Here is a 26,567-nt window from a genome sequence, read left to right on the forward strand (position 1 = left end):
GTGATGAATATATGTGCTTTGAAATCTACAAGTCTGTGGGCATCAATGAGCTGGGAAAATGACAAGTTAAAGAAGACAAATGTAACAAGATGTTAAAATGAAATTTTCAGCTGAGGCACCTAAATAGACACCACATTCTATGGCAGTACAAGAATACTTAAGTGCAGGATTTACAAAGCTGGTGGCATAATAAAAAATAATAACCACTACACACCTATTAGAATGGCAAAATCTGGACAACACCAAATGTTGTGGAGCAACAGGAACTCTCATTCACTGCTGGTACAGCCACTTTGGAGGACAGTTTGGCGGTTTCTTATAAAACTAAACATACTCTTACCATACAATTCCACAGTCTGCTCCTTGGCATTTACCCAAAGGAGTTGAAAGCTTATATGTCCATGTAAAACCTTTCACATGGATGTCAAAGCAACTTTATTCAAAATTGCCAAAACTCGGAAGCAACCAAGATGTCCTCAGTAGGATAAATAAACTGGGGTACATCCACACAATGCAATACTATTCAGTGCTAAAAAGAAATGAGCTATCAAGCCATGGAGGAATCTTACATGCGTATTACTAAGTGAAAGGGGCCAATCTGAAAGGCTACACACTATGATTCCAGCTATATGATATTCTGGAAAAGGCAAAACTATGGAGACAATAAAAAGATCAGTGGTTGCCAGGGATGAGATGAGGCAATAAATAGGTGATACATGGAGGAGTTTTAGGGCAGTGAAAACATATTGTAATGATGGATCTATGCCATGATATGTTTGTCTAAACGCATAGAATGTACAACACCAAGAGTGAATTTTAGGGTAACTACCGACTTTTGGTGATTATGATGTGACAATGTAGGTTCATCATTTGTAACAAATGTATCATTCTGATGAGTGACGTGGATAATGCGGAAAACTATATGTGCGGGGACAGGGGTATATGGAAAACCTGCATCTTCCTCTCAATTTTGTTGTAAATCTAAAACTGCACTAAAAAAATGAAGTCTAAAAATACGATTTCCTGTTTGGTTAACCACTTGGAAAAATAAAATACTTATTTAAAAAAAAGAAACCCTACTGGGTGATTTGCTAGTTAAAGCATTTACAGAAAGATGGTGTGATGTTAGACCCAGTACCTAGAGGGACAAACTGCCTTAGGCAATGAAGGGAATCAGACTATGCCACCCCAAAATATGTCACTTTGGCAAAGTGATTATTTTAAGTTGAAGACATTTGAGATTCAACAGATGCAAGGGTGGGAGGGTAGCCTTCTGGGAGCTTCCCTTACCTGATAAAAAGTACAGTGGTATCTCGGTTTTCGAACGTCTCCGTTGACAAACATTTCAGTTTACAAACGCCGCAAATTTTATGGATCTATGGTATCATTAGATAGTAAAATTCATGCTAAATTTGCAGTTTTAGGGGTTAATTTTAAAGCTCTGGAACGAATTAATCTGTTTTGCATTACTTTCTATGGGGAAACCGTGCCTCGGTTTTCGAACTTTTCAGAACTCGCACGATCTTCCAGAACAGATTACGTTCGAAAACCGAGGTACCACTGTATTAATTCGTGGGAAATATGGCTGCCATAAATTCCTCTTTAGGGTGGATCTCCCAGAAGGGAGAACGCAAATATAACCCCAAATCCCTTCGCCAGGGGAGAGTAATGACCCTGAAGAAGACTGAACGACCACTCCTACCTCATACTTATACAGACAAACGTTATCACAAATTTTATTATCATTCATCTGTTCTCTTAAAAGCCTATTGGCTCTCACCATTTAAGAAGCAAGTTACTGCTTTTGATGGTTCACACATGCATCGGAAATAAATCTTTCCCCCTGTTAACCTGTCTTTTGTCAGTGTACTTCACAGACGCCAGGTGCTGAACCTAAGAGGGTAAAGGAAAAGGTTTTTTTCCCCTCCCTTACAGCAAAAAGGGGAATTTGTCGGCTCAGCCAACTAACCTGCAGGAAAGGTAGATGTGCGCTCGGCCGCAGGAGGACCACAAACAGGGCCTGGAACACCACCAACCCTTTCTCCTTCTCTCATTTCTGCTTCTGTCAATGCACCAGTCACTCTCTCCCACCACAGCCTGGCTTCTTCCACAAAGCCATGCAGACATGGCCTCCAAACAGCTCTGACTCATACCTCACAGTTTTGCTACCTGAGATAGCCTGAGACCCTCTTCATCTGGTTGAAGGTCAGAAACCTCCGGGACTGGCCAAGCTTGGGGAACCTGACTACCTCCAGCCAATCACTGGGTTCAAGAAGCAAATTCATAAGCAACTGGGGGTTCTCACTGAACCACACATTGAGAAGCAGCATTTCTGAGAAGAGAGTGCTACTCTCGGCAGATAAAACAGTACACATTCACTGCATAGTCCTTCCAAACACCACTGTGAATGCCTCAGCCAGGCCCTCCGCATGGCTCCCTTAGCATTCTAAATCCTCACCTCTTGGGCATCCTACATCCCTGAATTTCTCCACTAACATTGGGTCGGCGGGAGGGCTGGGAAGCGGTAGAATCCCACCAAGAGTCACAGCCAGTCATCTGGAGCCGTTTTGTAGTTTGCCATCTTCCTTTATTCATTCCATCTTCCTTTATTCAATTTCAGGAACAGTACTGGCCATTATTCAAGACTCCCATAGTGCCTACCACGTAGCCGTGAAGGCTTTCTCCCCACTCTGTACTCCCTGTATTCAGTGTTATATATCTCAAAAACCCAGACCACAAACTAAACTGTGCCATGCTCCTCCTTAGAGTAAATCTTGGATTATCAAATTATGGGGAGTGGGGAAAGATCAGCCCTTGTTTCCCCACCCTGCCCACTGTCTGCTCTGTCTTCATCTCCCCACTTGGGTTGGTTCCCCTTCTACTGAGACCCACCCTGCACTGTTACCAATGAAGGAAGGTAAGATTAATGACTCTAGCTGTGAAGACTGCGCCTGCCTCACCCTTCAAAGCTTCAGGGAGATAAATTTAGACATAAAACAGGAAGTAATTCTCTGTGTGGCTGAGAGAGATCTAAGGGAAGTTATTGCCCCAAGATATTTTAAAGCTAAAGTGTGGGGGAGCACTTCTCAAACATTAGCATGGTTCAGAATCACCTGGAGGGCCTATTAAGCGGATATTGTCGGGACCATGTCCAGAGCTTCTGATTCCCAAGGTTTGGGGTGGGGCCTGAGAGTCTGCATTTCTAAAAACAAAGCTGCTGCTGTTGGTCCAGGGATCACACTTTGGGAACTACTATAGCGGGTCAAGAACAGACAGAAAACCTCTCTAGGCCACAGAGCTCTCATCTGACGTTGAAGGTGTTTGGCTAGACTGGCTAAGGATCTCTTTAGAGCTGACATTCCATGATTACAGTGTTAAATAGGAGACTACATGTGTACTTGTGTTGGGCGATTCTCATTCTTATTAATAACCTTCTAGGATTAGGAATGATGGACTCAGAGTGGAAGGAATCTGACCAATGAAGGCATAATTATTTCCTGAGTAATAAGATACAATTGAATATTTTTAAAAATGTGACAACCATGAAGAGTCTGAGAAGGTCCCTCCGTCAGAAACCCCAGGAAACTGAGAACAGGTCACCCTTGGCAGCATGGGGAGAGCCAGTATTAATGGATTTCACCACCTTTGCACCTGAGTGTGCTCACCTGCAAAAGTAATGGCACCATTTACTGGAAATGGTCATGGTTGTCACATTTTTTAAAAATATTAAATTATATCTTATTACCCAGGAAATAATCATGATATCATTGGTCAGATTCCTTTCACTCAGTCCACCATTCCTAATCCTAGAAGGTTATTTCTGTTTGTTCCCGACCCATCTCTAGGCCTTTTGATAAGAGTCTCTGGAAAACTACTGAACTACATACTCCAACAATACAGAAATTCTAAGGTCTAAAATGTTGCTTTGTCACATTTTCCATGTTTATATAATTTATCTCCTCAACAAGGTCATAGGCTCCTAGAAAACGGGTTCTGTTTTATATTTTGTCCCATGAGCTGTGTCTGAAGGGATAGTGAGGACCGGAAATCCTGAGTCCCCTTGTCAATATCAGCTTGGTTCCCAAGGGACGTATGTATGAAAGAGGGAAATGTTATGCAAGGCACAGTGCAGACAAAAGTACTCTCTACCAATAAGTAAGTCATCAGCCAAAATCCTTTTGGTAGAATTCTACCATGATAGAATGGCATAGACTAGTGGGAACCACTACTTTATCTCAAGGCCTAGAGCAGAGCTGGCCTTATCAACTGCTCTCTCCATACTTCCTGTCTTTTAGGGGCCACCCTGATCCCGTATTGCCTTTCAGTTGCATGTCTAAATCCCCACACCACCCCTGGTCTAGTTGGCCTTGGTCCCAAGCTCTTAGGGCTGGAGTAGGGAGTTCCCAAACAAGACAGCAGGATGCAACAGGACCTAGTAAGCAGACTAAGGCAGCACTTAAAACACAAAAGAACAGAAATACAAATATCAAGGAAAATAAATGACAAAAGATTAGCTGAAGGTAAGTCAGGATGACACGGGATGGTGTATGGTGTATGTCCACCATCTTGACAATCCTATAAAGGTAAATGGGCTCATTTTTCATGCACTAGCTCTATGGTCTCTTGGTTGGGGTGCTCTTCATAGCCCTGGCTCTTTGGAATCCTGGCTGAATAGGACAGCTTGCAGCCCATCCTGGGGAGGGAGAGGAATTCAAGTGGGGATTGGGCAGAGGGTGGCGAGCAATGACCTTGCTAGAAGCTGGTAGGAGCTGGATGCCTAGGAGAAGAAGAAAGAGCCTTTCTCCCTCAAGAGTGAGCCTGATTTATGGACCATCCCGTTCACCTGGCCCCTCTACTGGTCTTCTTTGCTTCTCCCACTTTTAACATTCTTACTCTGTGAAGGGAAAGGGAAAAGAATCAAGTAGCCTCAGAGAATTTGGCCCTTTGACTCTCATCAGCGTCTCCTTTCCCCACTATGCCTTGATTTCATCACTGACGTACAGAAGTACTTCGTCTCCAAAGGTGGAATGAAAGGCAGAGATCCTAGGCTCTCCCTAGAGTAATGGTTCTCACCTAGACTACATATTAGAATCAGATGGGGAATTAAGAAAAAAAAAAATCCCAGTGACTAGGCAGCATCCCCAAGACAATTAAGGAAAAATCTTCGGTGTGAGACCCAGACATCGGTGTATTTTAAAACTCCCCAAATGATTCTAAGTACAGACCAGGCTGAGTGCCACTGCCCTGGAGGTTGTGTCCCTTCTTAAGCCTGGCTGCATGTTAGAATCACTGGAAAGACTTTAAAAACCACTGTTGCCTGTGCCTCACCCCAGACCCATTAAACCCAGAGTCTCCAGGGATTGTGGCCCAGGTATCAGTATGTTTTTAAGGTTCCTCGAGTGATTCTTTTGTGTGTGTATGTGGTATGTAACATAAAATTTACTGTATATAACATAAAATTTACCATTTTAACTTTTTAAAGTATATAATTCAGTGGTATTAAGTACATTTACAATGTTGTGCAACCATTGCCACTATTCCTTTCCAGAACTTTCTCATCATCCCAAATAGAAACCCTATACCATGAAACACTAATTCCCATCCCTCTCTTCTCCCAGCCACTGGTAGCCTCTATTCTACTTTTTGTTTCTATGAATTTGCCTCTTTTAGATAACTCATATAAGGGGAATCATAACAGTATTTGTCCTTTTGTGACTGGCTTATTTCACTTAACATAATGATTTCTAGGTTCATCCATGTTCATAGCATGTGTCAGAACTTCCTTCCTTCTTAAGGCTGAATATATATACACACCACCTTTTGCTTATCTATTTATCTGTTCATGGACATTTGGACTGTTTCCACTCGTCGCTGTTATGAGTAATGCTGCCAGGAACACTGGTGTACAAGGACCTGTTTGAGTCTCTGCTTTCAGTTCTGTTGGGTATATACCCAAAAGGGGGATGGCTGGATCATATGGCAATTCTATGTTTAACTTTTTGAGGAATGGTCATACCCTAATATGATTCTTATGTGTGGTCAGCATCCCTCTGACATCCTAAGAGAGTACCAATTGGTCACTGGTAAATATTATTGAATGAATTTCTTCATTCATTGCATTGTAGGCCAATGCAATTGTTGCTGTCACAAAGTCAAACGACTATTGGATGGATTAGTGTAGTTAGTACTCTTTTGAAAACCCCAATAAAGTATCTTATGGTCATGAGAATTATCACCTCAACGGCCATTCCTCTCTTCAGTGGAAATGTGTCCCCAGTGATTTGTTAGTACTGATCGCTTAAGTATCAGAGTTTCTGAATGGCTTACATTGTGGCTAATAAGTGAGATCTGATTCAAGACTCTTCCTGTCCTAATGCCATATCTATCATGATACCTAGTATTATTCCTGTGCTCAGACACATCTCCTTAAATAGGAAGGAGAGCATGTTGCACATATGAATGTCTTCCATCTCATAAAGTATTGCTAAACTGTCTGCTGATAGCATCAGGAGAGTTCCGTCGTATGTGAGGAATTTTTTTCTCTTGCCGCTCCATCTGGTACTTTCTCCTCAGTAGATTCACACTTCCTTCCTGCTGCCAACGGATTACTCACCACTCCCTTTCCTTGCCAGAAGCAGAGAGAGAGTTTAGTCTAACTTGTACGCTAAGCACTGTAAGGAAAATTGACAATGACTAAAAAGTAAAAGGTATCTTAACTAGCTCATCTATCTGGGTTAATCTATGACTTTCATTGTCTTTGATTTAGCTATTTGCAACTCTGATAGAAGTTGCAGAAAACTGATGGCAATGCAAACCATTCATAATTATAAGTAAATAAATTATTTCAGGTGGAGGATCAACTGCCTCCCTTCCTCCACTGTGGAAGAAGTCAGTTTTGCAGTTATTAAGCTAATTCATTTCAGCATCCTCCTGGGCTTACATATTTATCTTGATCTTTGGATTCTCCTTTGAAGTGGTTGTAACATCTTTCTGGTTCCCTTGTTCACTAATGTGTTAAATAAAATCTTTGACACGTGTTCATTGTACATTTGTTGAGAGCCATGATTTTAACTTTCTTTAAAAAAAAACAAAAACTATCCTATCCAAAATCCATAACACCATCAACACCAAATGCTGGCCTAGTTGTGGAGCAACAGAAATTCTCATTGTTGGTGGGAATGCAAAAGGGTACAGCCACTTTGGGAAACAGTTTGGCAGTTTCTTATAAAACTAAATATACTCTTACCATGCAATCCAGCAATTTTGCTCCTTGGTATTTACCCAAAGGAGTTGAAAACATGCCCACACAAAAACCTGCACATGGATGTTTATAGCACCTTTACTCACAGTTGTCAAAATTCATAAGCAACCAAGATGTCCGTCAATAGATGATGGATAAATAAACTGTGGTACATCCAGACAATGGGATATTATTCCATGCTAAAAAGAAATGAGCTATCAAGTCATGAAAAGACATGGAATAACCTTAAATGTTTACTACTAAGTGAAAGAAGCCAATCAGAAAAGGCTGTATGATTCCAACTGTATGACATTGTGAAAAAGACAAAAATATGGAGACAGTAAAAACACCATTGGTTGCAAAGGGTTGGGAGGGTGGAAGGATGAATAGAAGGGGCACAGAGAATTTTTAGGGCAGTAAAGATACTATGTATGATACCATAATGCGGATACATTGCCATTCAATATATATTTGTCTAAACCCATAGAAAGCACACCACCACAAGGGAACTATGTAAACTGTGGCCTTTGGGTGATTAACTATGGCCTTTGGGTGATTAAGATGTATCAATGTAGGTTCATTCATTGTAACAAATATACCATCTGGTGGGGGACGCTAAAAGAAGAGGCTATGAGGGCAGAAGGTATATGGAAAATCTCTGTACCTTCCCCTAATTTTGCTGTGAACCTAAAACTGCTCTTAAAAAAAAAAAAAAAAAAAGGAGCCTTAACAAAAACAAAAAATTTAAAACCATCCTTTAACAGTATTTGGCATAGAACTTGGCACAAGGTAGACATGCAATAAATATTTGTTGATGATTGAATTAATTAATTAATTGATTAATGGATTTAAACAAGTACATAAGTTCTTGCCACGGATGATTCATTGTGAAGGAAGGATGTGAAATACTAGTGTGATGCTTAGGTACTATTCCAAAGATGAAATCAAAATGGGAAAGTCCCCCTAATCCTTTGGGAGATGCCAGCAAGAAGGGGCTGTAAGGGATGTGGAGATCCTGTGTCTGAGAGAGGACGGAGACGCCTCCACACACAGGCTGTGTCAGAGGCCATGAAGGCTGCTGGTGTGGAATCATGGTAGGAAATAAGCAACGCCATTTAAATCAAGACTCCTGTTTCCTTTCCCTCTGCTGTAGACAGAGCCCAAGACCTGCAGGTTTTCTCCTGCACTGGGCCATTGAAAACCTATCCAGGGGCCGGCCTGGTGGCTCAGACGGTTGGAGCTCCGTGCTCTTAACTCCGAAGGCTGCTGGTTCTATTCCCATATGGGCCCTTAGGCTCTCAACCACAAGGTTGCCGGTTCAATTCCTCGAGTCCCACAAGGGATGGTGGGCTCTGCCCCCTGCAACTAAGATTAACATGGCACCTTAAGCTGAACTGCCTCCTGGATGGCTTAGTTGGTTGGAGCGTGGGGCTCTCAACCACAAGGTTGCCAGTTCGATTCCTCAAGTCCCTCAAGGGATGGTGGGCGCCCCTTGCAACTAGCAACGGCAACTGGACCTGGAGCTGAGCTGCACCCTCCACAACTAAGATTGAAAGGACAACAGCTTGATTGAAAAAAGTCCTGGAAGTACACACTGTTCCCCAATAAAGTCCTGCTCCCCTTCTCCAATAAAATCTTAAAAAAAAAAAAAAAAAACCTATCCAGATATAAAATAATATGTCACTCTGGCATTTTTAGTTAGAGTACTATCTATAGAGAGATTGGGTGAAGGGAAAAAAATCTATGAGTCAGTTTCAAGGCTTGTGTTTTGAAGATTACATCAATGGATTTCCATAGAATGAAACCACAGCTTCCTGCCAATTGTCTGGATTCACAAAGATCTATGTCACTTTTAAATAATGAGGAAGAACTCCCAAGTATATTATCTATAGACATGCATGAACATTTTTTTTTTTTTAAGGAGGGCGCAGCTCACAGTGGCCCATGCAGGGATTGAAGCGGCAACCTTGGTGTTATCAGCACCACACTCTAACCACCTGAGCTAACCGGCTATCCCCTTGACATGCATGAACTTTTAAGGGGCATTTAAAAGCCAGCTCTCCACTCTGTTTTTCTCCCATCTTTATATAAATGGTTGATATATAGAAAAGGAAGCTATATTGCTGTTTATTATATATGTGTGTGTAATTTAAGTCTCACAACAATCCTTTGAAGCAGGTACTATTATATCTTCCGCTTTTTACAGATGTGGAAATTGAAGCTGAGAGGTTAAATAACTTACTTAAAGTCATACCACTAATAAGTGGCTGCATCAATATTCAAATTCTGGGCAAATTCTAAAGATCACATTCTTGCTACCATACTATTATGCCCCATAGAGAACCACAGAAGTGAAATTGCATAATAAAAATATTAACATTTGGTTGGGAGGGGAAAAAGACTAGTCATAAAAGGTAATGTCAGCCGAAGGTAGAGGCTGGAGTGCGGTGAATGCATAGGTTATAAAATTGCTAGGTGGAAAAAAGGATCTGGCCTAGAATGAGATAAGAAAGGCGCTTGTCTTAGGTGTCTTGGAGTCGATAGGAGAAGCAAGGGAGGAGGTGGGACGCCCCTGATCAAATTGGGAAGGATACTCACAGGGTACATAGGTACCCACTTTAACCCGTAGGCACATACGAGAAGCTATATCAGCAACACCTTGCATATGGTAGACTTAGAAAAAGGAAGTCTGTTGAATCTCAATTTTAAAAGACTAGAAACTAGACTCATAAACTAGACCAATAAAGACTGGAAGACTTGATTTCCATAATTGGTCCATGTAGTTAATAGACTCAAAATATTTGTTCAATGATTGAGGACAAAACAGAAAGGCACTGGAAGTGACTGGGAAAAATTTACCAAGGCAAACAGTATGAAAGAAGCTTTTGCATTTGCAAGGATAATAGCTATCGGTTATTATTCACTATGTATGAGCCAAGCAGAATACGTGCTTAATATACATCAACTCCTTTAAATCTGGTAACCACTCTATATATACTATATTTTCAGTCCCATTTTAACAGATGAGACAGAGAATTAAGTCACTTATTCAAGGTCATAAAACTAGAATCGAGCAGCTTTTTCTGGACCCAAAGGTTCTGCAGTTCGCCATTATACTGCATTCTGAACTCCGAATTTACACTGTACACCAATGGCTTGTACTAGAATGTGGTGGAGACTGTATGGGGCATCTACCTCCCCAAAAGTAGAAAATTTGGGTGTCCAAATTATTGCTACCAAAAATCCTGCTGTCCTGTGGGATGAAAAAGCTGATGCACGAGAAATTGGGCCAGGAAGCCTTGTGTCTGGGTAATACCTGGCTGGTCACACTTTGTTAAATTGCTTGCTTTTGTCCCAAACGACCCTATAGTTTTCAATGGGACAACGACCTTGAATATTGCTAAGCTTGGGAAAACGAGCTTAGGTGACGTCTGCATTTATCTCATCTATTCTGGACCCTTCCAGGGGAGGATATTCTCTCTAAGGTTGCCTGCTTTGATTTATGAAGATTGTGGGTGGCAGTCTGACTTGGAGGAAACCAGGCGATTCCTGCTAAAAACAATCACTTCCAACATCTCATTCGTTTTAAATAGGCCACAGCCTAGCTAACAAAAAAAAAAAAAAAAGGCATAAATTTCGGGCAACTTCCATTAAGTATCCGGATGCCTGGCATCACTTCTCTTCACAACGCACACACACCAATCCCTGAAACCAGGAAGCCTCCGCTGAGGTTGCCCAATGCGGGCGCTGGTGGCGTCGCCCTGCACACTGAGTCAGCGGAGCGCGCCCCGGGAGCAAGCGGCCAGGAACTGGAGAGCTGCGTGCTCCCGTGTTTGGCGTGAGGCAATCCTCCTCCCACGGTCTCGGGAAGCCCCGACGCCACAGGCTTCCTCGCCGTAGTGGAGCCGCCTCGGCGTAGTTCCTCCGCGGCTTCCTCCTACAGCGGCAACCACCCAACCCTTCCTGCTCCGCCAGGACTCCACCTCCCCAGGTTTGAAGCGCGCGCCTCACGGAGCGCGGAGCCGGCAGAGAGGGCCAGGGAGGCGCGCGGCTTGTGCGCACGCGCGCAGTGGGCGGCCCCGCCCCCGCCTCCAGGCCCCGCCTCCTCGGGGCGGCTGGGGCGGCTGGCGCGGCCGGTCTGCCCGGCTCCTCTTTGCAAACCTGTCTCCCGCGGGGCGGGGAGCGGAGCTTCCTCATCCGAGTGCGGTGCAGCGCCGCCGAATTAGTCCTTCCGCCCCCGCCGCCGCGGTGCCCAGGCGAGCGAGGGGGCGAGCGGAAGGTGCGCTGGAGCCGAGACCCGCGATGTGGCCCGCGGGAGCAGCGGCAGTGGCGGGGTCGCCGGCGCGGGACATGTCGCGGTGCGTGGATCTGCTGCAGGCCCTGGCGCCCCTGGCCTCGCAGCCGCCTCCGGCCGCACCCTCGGGGCCGCCGCTCCCAGCTCCGGCCAGCGCGACCCTCAACCGCCTTCCGGAGCCGCTGCTGCGGAGGCTCAGCGGGGTCTTGGACCGAGCGCCCGAGGGCCGCGGTTGGAGGAGGCTGGCGGAGTTGGCCGGGAGTCGGGGGCGCCTCCGGCTGAGGTGAGGCGCCGGGGGGGTGGGGGGGGGGGCGGTGCTCAGGGGTGGGGTCACGTGGGGTGGACTTGGGCTCGGGGCGCGAGGGCAGTGTGGGGGGGCACCCTGGTGGGAGGGTGGACCCTGATGCTGGAGAGCATCGGGGCCATGCGAGACGGTGCAAGGGCCGCTGATGTGGAAGGAGGAAAGGACGTGGGGACAACTCCAGTCATCTTCCAGAAAGAGAGAGCCTTCCCCCAGCAAAGCCCTGGGAATATTGGAGCTTGGATATTGAACCCCGGTGTTCACACCCTTTTCCGACGCTCCCCCCCGGGAGCTGACAGAGAAAAGTCGAGGTTGACCTAGGAGTATATTGAGAGGAGGAAGGCTGTCAGGAGAGCGTTGTGACAGGCAGTGACTCGGAAGGACTTCAAATGCAAACTAGCGGGACACGGGCACAGACCTGGAAGGCCTGAGGAAGGTTAGCGAGAAGTGCATGCAGGTAAAGAGGTAATGGAAGAGTTTGGGGTGCAGGAGTTCATGATGGTTTTTATGTAGGGAGAGGGGGATGGTGGAAAAAACAAACTGAACTCTCCATCTTCCTCCATCAAACCTACTTACCAAGTCCTTTTCACGACTTCGCTATGAACATGTATAAGTAAAACTATTTTCCTGCTACCAGCCTTGGAACCGCTGTGCTAGTGGTTCTTGAACTTTTGGTCCCTGGACTCCTTTAAACTCTTAATTATGAAAACCCCAGAGCGTTTTTAATGTGGGTTCTATGTATTCCATACATATAATATATACTGATATTTCCCATGTTAGAAATTAAAACTAAGAAATTTCTAAAATATTAACTTCTTGAAAAAGAATAACCCATTACATGTTAACAGAAACTACATGTGGAAAAACAAACTTTTCCAAAACAAATAGTTTAGAAAACGCACTGTTTCACATTTTGAAAATCTCTTTAATGTCTTGGCCTAACTACGGAGGGCTGGCTGCGTTTATGTGCCTCTGCATTCAGTGTGTTGCACTCTCACAGATTATGTAATGCCAGACACTCCAATGTACACTCCTGGCAGAGTGAATGAGAAAGATAAATGACATCTTAGTATGAAAAATCATTTTGACCTTCTGGGTCCTGTGAAAGGGTCTCAGGACCTGCATGAGGGTTTCCCAGATCACACTTGAACCATTACTCTATATCATTGGCATGATTTTGGTCTGCCTTTGAACCCTTTAGCAGTTCTTTTAACTTCTCATGTGACTAAGCTTTGTCTTGTACTGTAATTATTCATATACTTCTTTATAAACCTGTTGCGAACAGGAACCATAGCTTAAGAGTGTATCATGCATAGAAGTTATATTACACACTCTATAAATACTTTTGAATTGAGAGGGGAGACATTCACTCAAAGTTATAGTTATTGAGTGCCTATTATTTGCTAGAAGTTCCAGAAGATAAAAAGAAGACAGATATTTAGTTCTTATTCATAAAGGCTAACTCGTAATGAACTGTCATTCTGGAACAGTCACAAATAACATGTTAAGTGCTATGTTGGGTGTGAATGATAGTAACAAATGTTTATCATTTATTAAGCACTTAGAATAGACCAGTGTACTGTTTGCATGGATTATCTACTTGAACCCTCACAACAACCTTCAGTTTCAGAGTTTGGGGTTAAACCAGAATCTGGGAGTATTTGGCCACACAGAGGAGTAACAATAGAGGATGGGATCAAGAAGTTGTAAACTGGCAAAGATGAGCAGACAAATGGTATAATTTTTTTCTGTTCTAGGAAATTGTCCTTTTGGCTACGGAAAGAGAATCCAAAATACTATTATTCTAGGTCCATAGATTTCTGAATTTCTAGACTTACAATAATGTGAAAAGTTGTTTTCTTTGGGGGTCAGACCACCAGATCTGTGATTAGTTAACTGGTGCTATTAACTAGTTCTGTAGTTACTGAAGGCTCTGGCCTTTCCTAAACAGGGAAGGGCCTGGTAGCAAGGGCTCCTATTTGTGATGAGAGAAGAAAGTAAGGCCCTGCCACTGAAGAAGCATGGCTGATGGAATCTAAGAGTAGTGGATACCCCAAGCCTTCAGTGAGGTTTTGTTAAAGGCTGTAGAACTGTGTTAGCTTTCTTTGGGGGAACTAACAGAAAATTCTGAACTCACATTTCTAGTGAAGCTAGTATAGACAGAAGGGCAGTTGCCTACCAAGAAGTGACAAGCAACAGAAGGCGTGCATTTGTGGAATCTGGGAATTCCAGCGTGGGAAGTCTGATAAGAGAGGTGGAGTTTCACCAGTCTGCTAGGATGCTGAGGGTTATAGTTCATAGTAGGTTAGTTGTGGTGAGAAGAGCCGGGGCACCCTGAAGGTTGAAGAATTGGGGGACGTGAAGCTCATATACCTGTTGAAATCGGGATTAAACTGACATAACAAAAGGTTAGCACTGGGAACTTGGGGGCTAGAGAGGGACAAAGGAGGGGGCAAGGAAAGCTGGTGATGCTTATTCTGTTTAAGACAAAAAGTTATTTTAACGTAATTTCATGCTAATAGCAGAAGAGTGTCTATGTTAGTAGAAGGTCCTAAAGGTGTTCTTTTCTAGTGTCAACCTAAGAATTGTAGAGGGAAAGTCCAAGTGGTATCAGTTCCCATGAGGGTGTGAAGTGCTTTCCTTAGGATCACTGGATTCACAGCCCTAAAATCTCAAAGGTTGCTTATTCTGTTTCTTTTCACTTTTTTCGGACTTTATACATCTTTCCTCAAACGAGATGAGAATTTAAGCCACAAGAGTCCGTTCTGAACTGTCCGTCAGGGATTAGGAAAAATTATAAGTGTTTTCAGATGGTTACTGATGACTCAGACTAAATCCTTACATACAGTAGCTTAGTTTCCCACAGCCGTGTACACATGGGAATATAAACTCAGCCCTAATTCCATTAACACCCTTCGCTGTCAGCGTAGATAGGCACAGGTTCTGAGTGTCTTGCTCAAGCTGCCGAAGTACTATGGTGGCATGGGACCTAGGAGCCCCAAAGATGACAGAGCTTTCAGGAGGCTCTGTGCTGCCCAAATTCCATGAAGGAGGGAGCTTAGAAATGGGGCTGTGGAACATGGACCAAGGGAAATGGTCAGTCACTGCCTACCTGCTGTAGAGAAGGTGCTTTTAGCTGCAGAAATCCTGGCCTGGAGAAGGCTGGTAGGAAAGAGAACCGTGAAAGGCTGAAACAAAAGCTTTCCTCCTGTCTCTCGCTCTTCCGTCTCTATGTCTTCTGTCTCTCTCTTCAGTCTGTCTCCGCAATCTCTGAATTTTGAAGTGCCTTAGGGCTCAGGCTTTGTGTCTCTTTCTCCACACTTCATCTAATCCCCTCAGGGTGTTACCCTTTAGTCTCAGGATTTTACATATGTTCAGATTGATTACTCTCAATCTTCAGTCCATATCTTTGCTTTGAACTCCCAGGATTCATGTGTGTAGATGCCTGTTTGCTGTGTCCTTTTGAATGACTGATAGATGTCTTAAAAGTAACATGTCCAAAACTGACAAGCTTCTTCACTTGCAGTTTTCTGCATCTCAGTAATTGCAACTATATCCCTCCAGTTGCTCAGGCCAAAAACGTCCGAGTCATTCCTGCTTCTACTTTCACACACACCATCCATTTTCTCAGCAAATCCTGTCTGCTGTCCCTTCAGTATAGATCTAGAATCCAATTCCTGCGGCTACAGCACTGGGCCAAGCCACCAATACTTCTCACGTGGAGTAGTCCAGTAGCTGCCTAACTTCTCGGGCTTTGCCCCACCCCCAGTCTGTTCTCAGTATATCAGTAAGAATGATTCTTTTCAAACATTAAATCACATCTTACCCTTTCTCTGCTCAGAACCTTCCAGTAGCTTTTCCACTTCAGAGGGAAAACACCATTTAGCTACCTGTTAACTCTTGGACCTGATATCTCAATATTGCCTCCCTCCTCTCTCTACTCTAGTCACACTTGCTTTCTTGCTTTTCCTTGAACACAATAGGCTCTTTGTACCTGCTGTTTATTCAACCCGAGGTGGTCTCCACAGATAAACCAGGACTTGCTCCTTTACCTCTTCAAATATTTGCTTAAAAGGCACCTTCTCAGTGAGGTCTTCTCTGACCACATTATTTAAAATTACCCCCCCCCCCATCTGCTCCAGCATTACCTTTCTCTGCTTTGTTTTTCTGCAAAGCACTTGAATGGATGGATACATGCGCGCGCATGTTATCTGTCCTCCTATAGAAAAATCCAGGAGAGTAGGGAATTTTGGTTTGCTTGCCGCTATATCCGCAATACCGAGGGAAAAAAGGCTGGCCTATTTTAGGTGATTAATAAATATTTGTTGAATGAAGGACTAAAGATTCCAAAGAGTAAATGTACCATAAAGAGAAGCAAAAGAACCTAAAAGCAGTGCCATGCTTTGGACCCTAAAGGGTGTATAATATGTTTTATTTGATTATATACTTTTAAAAGTAAAGTTAAATATAGGTATATTTTTTAAAAGCGAAGACCATTTGCTTCAGTAATAGTCTTTTAAATTAAATCAGAAATTCCAGATTAGGGCTGGTAGAAACCACTTCAAAGCACAGTCTTACAGGAATGTAACTAAAAAAGGAAAGAAAGAAAAGTTGGGTGTGTATAAGCATCATCTTAGCTGAAAACCAGTGCTCGTGTGGAAAATCAGTAAAAGGAAAGGAGATACAGAACTTTCTTTTTCTGCTGTGCCGCTTGTTTTGGAAGAGAAATCATCGTCCACTTCACTTTGATCTTTATTTGGGGGAGAAGAAGACAAGTTGTTTTTCATTTTCTCTTTATCAGTATAAACATTAATTAGAGCATCACTTGGTTGCATTTGATGAGTTCTTAATTTCATGTATCAGATCCTGATAACCTTTCTGAATCACAAAAATTATATTCAACATACAGCATCCTTATGTTTATAAAACTCATATTCTCATTATTTGAAAACTTGGTGATCCTCATATTGTCTCTAATACTGGTTCCTTGACCTGGGCAGTACAAGAACTAGTGAAAGAAATTTTTACAAAATAAAGGACCAACAGGCATGCTCAGCTTCCTTTTTTCTACTGTTGTAGTCACCATTATTTCATAAAAGAACGGACACTTTAACATTTAAAAAAAGTAGGAAAGACAATCTTTGAGTAAAAGGCAGTCTTGTCCTTATTTTTATCAGTTTACCATGGGCTTCAGATTGCGCTGCCACTGCACTGCGTCCAGAATTTGGGAATGGATGATTCACACTTAACAAGAATAGAGTATTGAATATATAAATTTACTAGGATATTTAGAAAAGAATGCCTAGTTCATATAGAGATATGAGGCCTTGGAGAGCATTATCAGGTTACCAAATAATAGCTATGCAAAAACATTTTTAAGGAAAAGCTAAAACAGTTTCAGAAATAAACATAATTAAGAGATTAACCTTAATATTCTTTTGCTGTCCCCGTATTTTGATTGCATAATAAGAGCTAACTTTTACCGAGTGCTTATTATTTGCCAAGCACTGTGCTAAGTACTTTGTACATGGATTATCTAATTTAATTCTAACAAGCCTATGAGATAGATGATATTGCTATTGAAATTTTGGGTGCATGCATTTTTTATGAGATAAGCAACTTCATCACAGAATTATAAATCTTGGGTGACCATTATATAAATGCTATAGCAGCCTTTTAATAAAACTGATCAAAATGAATGTGGATTAAGAATATTTCAAGTCATATGAAAGTTTGCCAGCCTGGTACTATTACGTTTGGCCCCTTCCACCTCTCCTGGCTTCTAGACTTTTCAACTGGGATTGAAATTCACTCAATAATCATTTAATAATGAATAAGACAGATTTTAGGTATTGAGGGAGTAAATATATACATGTGTGTGCATACCGGGGTGCCCAAAAAATGTATCCACATGTCTTGTATTCTTCTTGTTTTTATTGGTATATATTTAGTATTACAATTTTAATACAGTTTTTTCCTTTCTTAAAATGTATATACATTTTTTTGACCCCCTCTGTATATGATGGGGTTTTTGTTTTCAAGGAATACTGTAATCTAGTTGGGTACAGAAGACATGCTTAGTAGCTCATGGTTTTAATGGCAAAATCATGTCAAATAATACATATATACCAGGGTTCTGTAAACACTGACTGATGGGACAAATTCAGGCCACTGCCTGGTTTTGTACAGCTTATGAGCTAAAAATGGTTTTTGCATTTAAAAATTGTTAAAACAAAAAACGAAAAAAAAAGAATTTGTGATATATACTACATAGCCCACAAAGCCTAAAATATTTACTCTCTGACACTTTACAGGAAATGTTTGCCAAATGTGGTATAGAAGATAAACACCTTTAGGTGACTGCATCTAAAATGTGTTTGGTGGGCTGGTGTGGTCTGGGAGAATCCCACAGAGAAGCTTGAGTTTATATTTAACTGTAATTCAAATTGACAAGAGAGGAAGCAGCGTCTGCAAAGGTGTATGAGGTGTGAATTTGACAAGTATGTCGTGGAGATTATCTAAAGGCTTTGGTTGGCCTTTATTGTAGGTTAGGTCTCTTTGGGAAGGTTTGTTTTGTTTTTGTTGATGTTTTGATTGTTTGGTTTTACCTTATTTTTTCCTTCTCTTGAATGTGTCATACTTGTACTTTCCCTTCTATGAAATGACTGCAATCCATACTCCTCTGTCCCATATTTATGGCTTTCTACAGTCTGATCTTAACCTGTCTTTCTAACCAGTATACGACTACCTAACACAGTAACACTGAAAAGAATGTAGTGCGTGTATGTTCAACACCGACACTAAAAAGGAATAGTTTTAACAAAAGGACAATGAGACAGAATGTAAAGCTTCTGTAGAGCAGGGACAGCAGACTTTTTCTGTAAAAAGCCAAATAACAAATATGTTCAGCTTTGCAGACAAACCACTCAGCTCAGCTGTTGTTACAGGAAAGCAGCCACATACATTTGTAAATGTGTAAATGAATGCATATAGCTGTGTTCCATTAAAACTGTTTACAAAATCAGGTGACTGGACAGGTTTGGTCCACACCCCCAGTGTTAGGGTATTTCTAGGCATGTAGAAGTACGTTGAATGTCAGTAGCACTGATTCTATTTTTTAAAAATTGTTGAAAAGTGAGTGCACATAGTTAAAAAATTCGCTAGTACAAGAGGCTTTATAATAAAGAGTGAATGAATCATCCAGCCATGAGCTCTGCTCCCCTGGCCCCCCTCTCTAGGGCAACCACTGCCCCCAGTTTCTTGGCTATCTTTCCTGAGTTAGTCTGCATACATAAGAACAAACACATATTCTTGCTAATAGAAATAATATACAGAACATACACTGTTCGGTGTGTTATTTTCTTCATATGAATACACACATAGACACACTACTTTGTTAATACAAAATACTCTATGCTTTTTTTTTTTTCATTTTTCAATATGTCTCAAAGATCTATGCCTCTTTTTGGTGCCATGTTATACTTTATATAAGTACAAAAAAGAATAGAGGGATGTATCTGATGTTCCTGTCCCCTATCCCCAATTAAAGGTAAAAATTTTGATCAAAATCAAGGCCAGATTTCTCTCGCATGCAGTTTCTAGATTTCTGTCATTCTCCTGATTTGTAGCCATGGGAGCTGAGTTGGAGATGGGAATAAAGAAGAATCGCCTGTAATGGCAGAAGGAGGAGGGAAGGACAGTGGCATTCAGAATGTAAATAGTTTTTCACCGCTCAACAACTTGTGATTTAATCCCCACAACACCTACTATGGTGACAAGCCTAGAGCAAGCATATCATGTTGAAGAAAATCGTTGACTTGAATTAAATCTGTTGTTTGCAGTTGTCTGGACTTGGAGCAGTGTTCTCTTAAGGTCTTGGAGCCTGAAGGAAGCCCAAGCCTATGTCTGCTAAAGCTCATCGGTGAGAAAGGTTGTACAGTCACGGAGCTGAGTGACTTCCTACAAGCTATGGAACACGCTGACGTTCTTCAGCTTCTCAGCCCCCCAGGTACGTTTTTCCCTTGGGTATGTTCTCCTAGAGTACACGGAGACAAACTTGGAGGGAGAGAGCGCATTTGACCAGATGATTTGTGTGAACGATTGTTGGAAAAGGTAAATGAGGTATGGAGCCTCATTTTTTTTCCCCCGGGTTGAAACTAAAGAACCCATGAAAAGCAAATGCAATATATCAACATTGATTGGATTGTGGTTCAAAAAATCAGCTGTACAAGACATTTTGGGACAAGTAGAACAATTTCAATATAACCTGCATTATTAAATATTGGGGAATTATTACGTGACAGTGGTGTTGTAGTTTATAGAAGAATGTCTTTAGTCCAAGGCGATGCATACTGAAGTATTGAGGGGTAAGAGTTCTATGACTTATGTTGAAATAGTACAGCCCCCCAAAACTAAAAGTACACATTCGTTTTTATGTATATATTTATATGAATGAGATAAAGCAAATATGACAAATAGTATTTAAAATTTTGCCAACGTGATGCTTCTGAAATATTGATTGACAGGACTGTATGATTTTTTTTTTGAATATACCAATATTGAGTGAGGTTTCTCACTTCCAAAGTCAGCCGTGAGGAATAGGAAACTGCCCCTCCTCTCCACAACGCCAGGTAGAGTCGGTCAGCTCCAGTAGCGTCGTGTAGGAGGGACCAAGCCCTCTAAGTCACCAGGCGCCAGCGGCACACAGACCTCTTTTCTGAGGGGTCCAGTTTGCCACTACAGGTCCCACTAGAAGCAGAGAAGCCAATGAAGACCTGAGGGAGCCGTGGACGAAGGACGTGATGCTCTCTGTTTTACATGGTTTTGTTGTAAGCAATTTTTATTACACGACAGACTTGTTTGTGATTTTTAAGTTACCGGGAACCTAAAATTATAATTCAGATCTTATTCTTTGTCGGTTCTGGGTTTGGAGAGTTAGGGGCACATGGTAGTGGTGTGCTATCAATTACATGTACCAGAAACCCCAACTCAGGTTGGCATCGTAAAGGGAATATGTTGGTTCTTCTAACTAAAAAGTCTTGAAGCAGGGTGGCTTCCAGAAGGGATGCAGGGGACGGCCGCCGTTTCCAAGGAGTTGGTTTAGTTTTGTATTTGCTCGTCCCTTCTTGTCATTGGTTTCTGTCTAAGACTGACTTTCTACAGCCACAGGATATCTACGAGCTCTTCTTGCCTTTATCTTGTCCCAGCAGAAATCATAAGATTCACTCTAGTTAGCTCATTTTGGTCACGTGCCGGTCCCTACACCTGTCACTGTGGCCAGGGAGATGGAATTTGCCGAATTGCCTGGCTTAGAGCCAGGGGTGGAGTTGAGTCAAGTCAGCTTTCCAGAAACCACACCAAACAACAGTGGACCTGTTGGAAGGAGAAAGGGGCTAACAGATGCTGGGGAGGGAACTGAAACGTCTACTGCAAATGGAAAGGATCCTGGATGATGAGTCAGGAAACTTGGACCCTTAGATTACCTTCTGCCTTACGAGGCCTAATGTAGGTGATAAAATAGACCTCTTAGAAATGCCTCCTTTGTGTTACACCCTGTGTGGGATACTCAATGTGTGTCTCAGGGCCTCTTCATACCAAGAGGTATGCGGGTACAGACCCGTCTACATAACACTGTTGTCTGTCACTGATCAGTAAACTTCTCCTTAAGGTGACATTTATTAACCTTTATATCCCCAGTGCCTAGAATGGTACCCAGAAGTTGTGACGATTGAAATCTGCCCGTCTTGGGCGCTCAATTAGCTACCAAGTTCTCATACTTTATAGAATACCCGGGCCTCTGAAAACGTAAGAAATCTCTTTGGGAAGTAAGTGTAACTTTTATGTCTCATTGTTGTTCTCAATAATTACCCTTAATTACTCTGACCATTGGTCGTCAAGTCTATAAACCGAGAGGAAGTGTTCTCTAACTCTCGGGGTTGTAGGAGTTACGTGAAATAATGCTGCATTGAATTACATCCAGACGACAAGTGAGGCCCCACGTGTCATGATTTGTAGTGTAATCACTGGCCTGAGATCTAAGCTGTGCCAGTTTTTCAAAGCTTCCCACGTATGAAATTGGGTTTCACTGAAACTGAGTCACATATTTCTTTACGTGCAGCCTGCAAATTTTAACAGTACATTTTGATCTTTGACAAGCCAGCAATGAATGCAATTCTATACTAATAAACATCAGTAATCTTGAGAAAAATTCATTTCTGCTTTTTGTTTTTTCCTCCAAATAGTGGCGCTACCCTTTACTGTCAGTGTTCCTTTAGGAAGCTCAAGCTGATATTTGGCCTACAGGCTTTTTCAGTTATCCCCTGAGACTTTCTCACATTTGAGGGGAGAATAAAAAAGGAAACCAGTCTCTACAGTACCATTTATGCACTGTTTCTGTGAAGTGTTGTCCTATTAGCCATATTCCACTAGGAATCAACTGTTACTTGAATGTTAATTCTTGATTTAAGAGGAAATATTTTGAGATCTGATAAAGGTCAGTCATTTCAGTTAGAAATAACTTACTGTTAGCTTTCTATCTGCATCTTATGTGGATAATCTAAAACTTACTGTATTTACAGACATTAGAACAAAGAAATAGAAGAATTATAGAGAAGAATTTTAATATTTTAATATAAAGGCTATTGAGGACAAAAGTATTATAATTATATTAAGAATGTAAGCTCTGATAGAATCAACTTAAGTTGAGATTTGCTCATTCACTCAGTAAACATTTATTGTATTCCAATACGTTTGCTGTTGTTCCAGGCATTGTGGTTGGTACTCTGAATTCAAAGAAAACAATAGTTCCTGCCTGTTGAAAGTTCATATTCTAGTAGGGGAGAGAAACCTGTAAATGTACACATCAGATACAATTACAAAAACAAGTATATATAGACTAAGTTTTATCTGATCTCCAGTTTTTCCTTTTCAGTAATTTCCTGAATCTTGGCGAAAATACAAACTGGAAATATTCTAATGTTTTCTCTCTTTTTTTGTAGTAATGCAGTTTCATAGGAGAACATTAGCTGTTAGTCCACAGAAAGTCCAATGATTTTTCTCTGATTGTCTTTATAGAGAGGTATGGTTTGGGTACGATGAGTTCTGTTGAAGACGCTATAAGCCTATGAACAGGACTTTCAACACCTAAATGCAGGGAGAAGGGGAAATTTTAGATTTATTTTGCCATAGTCCATTTCAGTTGTTTGTGGGATGACAGCCAGAGACAGCCAGCTGATGGCTGTAGTTTCTCTGTTTTTGAGAAACTGACCGAGATTCTTTTATGGAATTGTTGGGTAGCCCAGGGTAGCTGGAGAAGCGTTCTCCTATTTGTAACTGGAATGATTTCCTTGATTAGGAGCCGACCTCAGCGGTCCCTCGCTTAGCATGAGGTCTGAGACAAGGGCAGCTCACCCCCAGACTCTTGCTCTGAGGGCAGCTCACCCCCAGACTCTTGCTCTGAGGGCAGCTCACCCCCAGATTCTCGCTCTTTGTGGGCTCTGATACCTGATGTGTTTTCTGAAGAAGTGCCACATGACTGACACTACCCCGCCTCTGCTTTCTCTGTAACTGGGCTTTTCCACAGCACATGAGTGGCCCACTTGCCCTCAGTCTGCTCTTACCTGTACTTGCTGTTAGAGGAAGTGCTTACAGTTTTCATGCTTGGATGGTTGCCCTCCCCACTTTCCAGCACTCATTGTTTCCCTGTTCTTTGGTTTCTGTGGTCATCTCATGGGAATTGGAAGGGGGTAGGGATGTTAAATGAATGTGCTGAAATTGTTTGAACCGAAAGTCCATAATGATATTTTAAACCTTTATTTTTTCATTAAAGGATCAAAGCCCCTGATCCCAAAGTAAGCTATGTTGGCATCCGTTTGCTTAGCGAATGCACATAAACGTAGATGTTTTTATTTGTTGCTTTTAAGTGAAAATGTTTCGCATGTGTATTTATAGGCTCTGTCGATTAGAGTTATGTAGGTCACGAAATGCTTGCCAAGGAAGTAATACCCTGACCGGGCATTGATTAAGTAGAGGCCGGACAGTGGGGGAGAATTTGGAGAGAGTTAACATCTTCTATGTGGGGTTCATTAGATGAATCCTAAGGTTCTTTCCAGCTCCAGTTTTGTGATGTTGGCATTTTCTTTCATTCTTCGCATAAAAGGTGCTTCACTCTCTGTGCATATCAGATGGCAGTGGCAGAGTCGTGTGAGATCTCGTTGTGGCATCTTTTCCCTTTGCCACCACCCGTTTTTTATTTCATGTCACTTCACTTTTTCTCTTTAATCCCTTATAGCACACTCATTGTTAGATTTCTGATAATCAATTTTATTTTCCTTTACTTTTATTGTCTTTAAGACAAGAGCAAAGATTGTTGAGTATTATTCATTAGTATCCAAAATACCTTTACTTCATATTTTCCCTTCACAATTCTGTGAAGTAACACAACAGTACAATTACAAACATTTATATTTTAAATGTGAACAAACATTTATGTGGAAAACGAGATTTCCAAAAGTTATCAGTTGACCAGAGTCACAGTTATTGACAAAGGTAGGTGAGAACCCAGGTCTGCTGACCCTGACCTGAACTCAGTGCCATTGCCGTAAAGCTAGGAGATTTCGGGGTTCTTTGGGAAACCTAGTTATGGATTATTCCCTGTTGCCTCTTTGACCCTTGGACTTCAGTTTTTTTCTTCTTGCCAAATTAAAAAGTACTCAAGTACTATATCTTATTATAAGGGACTTTTTTTGTTTCATAAGTGACAGAAATTTTTGAAAGGAAAATAATCACGAAGTGAAAAGAGGCAAAGGTGGTATGTGTGGGAATAAGAATAAGGAAGAAGCAAAGAGATAGAAAGGGAGGGATAAATGGGGTCTGAAAGAATGTGTCTCAGTGCCGGGGTGTTCAGGGTCACTGGATAACGTAGGAGAATAAAGGATCTGATGAGACGAGGTTTAGCCACAGTGGGTGCAAATGTAATGACTTGTAAGAGGGACATCCGTGAACATGGTTGTGTAGTGGGGGGAGTTGGTTGGAGAAAGGGGAATGGTATTTATTGTGGGACACTGTGGGCACTTTTCAATGATAGCTTAGACATTTTCAGAATAACTTTGAGGAACAGTTTTAGATGGAACCTGATGGAAACATTTTTTGGTTCTTGACCGCTGAAAATAGATGCACTGTAATGTGTGCAATAGATGTGTTCCTGGAAATGCTGTTTGTAAATTCCATCCATTTTTAAGTGCATCGTGAGAGAGAGTAACGTACAGGGAACCTATGACAAGTCAAAACTCACCCTAATTTACCCGTTTTGTAATTCCTGCAGGGTCTTTGCCTTTGTTGTTTAGCATCACCTATCTGTGATCTACACAGGTGAGTGTTGAGAGCACATTCCTCAGGTTCCATCAGACCCAGTCAGATTCTCCCATCTTACAGGAAATTAAGTAACCTCGTTGCCTTCTTTGCAGATGGTATCTGAACATAGGCATGTTTGCCAGGAAACTGTGCATTCACCCTTTAAAACAGAACTTTCATTTGTATGCCGTGGTACACCCTCCGTAGCACTCTGTTCCACCTTCTTTCCTTACCTTCATTCAGCACCTGTTGACTAGTGGGCGCTGCATGAGGGTGGTTAAAGGTTGACCAAGGTTCCCTGTCGCCTGGCGCTATGTGGGAGGAAGGAAATATGTGTGGTTAAAACATGGGAGGTACTGTGACTTCTTTTCTTTACAACTCACCAGGGCGGTTTCCAAATCACATTTTTCCTTTCAATTCTCCGTCTTTGAAGCAGTAAGTAATAAATATCGTGTATTTTCTTGCTTGTTGAAGGCTAGATGACTAAAATGGTTGGTACAGGACAGATGTATGAGCTTTGCGTCTCAATGTCCATTAAAAATCATGTAGTCTCCCACACAAAGGAGGATGCCTGTTAGAACACACTGGCCGATGGGTCCTTCCCACTGAAGTCATCTGTCCTTTTTAAGACACTCTCGGGAGAAAGCCTTTGCATTGCCATCGTTTTTATCTGTGTGCTCTCTGTAGGATAGCAGAGAATACTTGGTAAGTTTACAAGCACTGTCATGGTTCAAGACATTGTACTCTGCCCGACACACTCCCTTCAGCAAGAGCAGCTCACTGTGGCGGAAGGTGGCATTCGCATGGAAGGTGCAGTAAGAATCACTGGAAAATGATAACTGAGGTGGCAGGTGGGCTGATTGATTGTGGTCATCATGTCACTATATGTACATAAATTAAATCATTACTGTTGTACACCCTAAATATGTACAATTTTTCATTGTCAATTATACCTCAATAAAGTTGGAGGGAAAAAGAGAGTCAGTGGGATAACAAAAGTAAGAGGGTTTTAAAGGCCAAGAAAACCTGTTTGTATCCTGTTTCTGCCATTTTACAATGAAAAAAAAAAAATTAGGCTCAAGAGAGGTTAAATAATTTACCCAAGGTAATTTGGGTGACCTTCGGCAGATTACTTAACTTTATCTTCTTCATTGTAATGCAGATCTAATTAATTATCTAACTCGTATGGTTATTTTGAAGGTGAGAGAGCAAAATGCCTGGCATATGTAAAGCAGTAAGGTGCTGCTATAGTAATTATTATTATTATAAGCATTCATTCAACAGAGGGGTGAACACCCACTGTATCCCCATATGCCTGGCACTGTATCCCCAGGTGTCAGGTAACTGGGGACTGAAACACACAAGGTTTTTGGTCTTGTGGA

The 26,567-nt window shown here is 42.0% G+C and overlaps 2 protein-coding genes across 3 annotated transcripts in view; one reads left to right on the top strand and one right to left on the bottom strand.

The window, feature by feature from the left end:
- ALPK2 (alpha kinase 2) overlaps positions 1-11,504 on the bottom strand; it is a 138,211-nt gene extending 126,707 nt beyond the window's left edge. Inside the window, exon 1 of the mRNA XM_033087439.1 lies at positions 11,402-11,504. The gene's annotated coding sequence lies outside the window, so the exon portion shown is untranslated. The remainder of the gene's footprint in view (positions 1-11,401) is intronic.
- The window catches only part of MALT1 (MALT1 paracaspase), a 50,432-nt gene continuing 35,186 nt past the window's right edge, over positions 11,322-26,567 (top strand). Inside the window, exons 1-2 of one of the 2 annotated variants that reach the window (XM_033087440.1) lie at positions 11,322-11,817; positions 19,677-19,843. In XM_033087440.1, coding sequence (XP_032943331.1) covers positions 11,543-11,817; positions 19,677-19,843 — 442 coding nt within the window. In that variant the 5' untranslated portion in view covers positions 11,322-11,542. The remainder of the gene's footprint in view (positions 11,818-19,676; positions 19,844-26,567) is intronic. The other variant, XM_033087441.1, reaches the window with a different exon arrangement.

This window comes from Rhinolophus ferrumequinum, chromosome 19 (assembly GCF_004115265.2).
Source record: "Rhinolophus ferrumequinum isolate MPI-CBG mRhiFer1 chromosome 19, mRhiFer1_v1.p, whole genome shotgun sequence".
NCBI lineage: Eukaryota > Metazoa > Chordata > Mammalia > Chiroptera > Rhinolophidae > Rhinolophus > Rhinolophus ferrumequinum.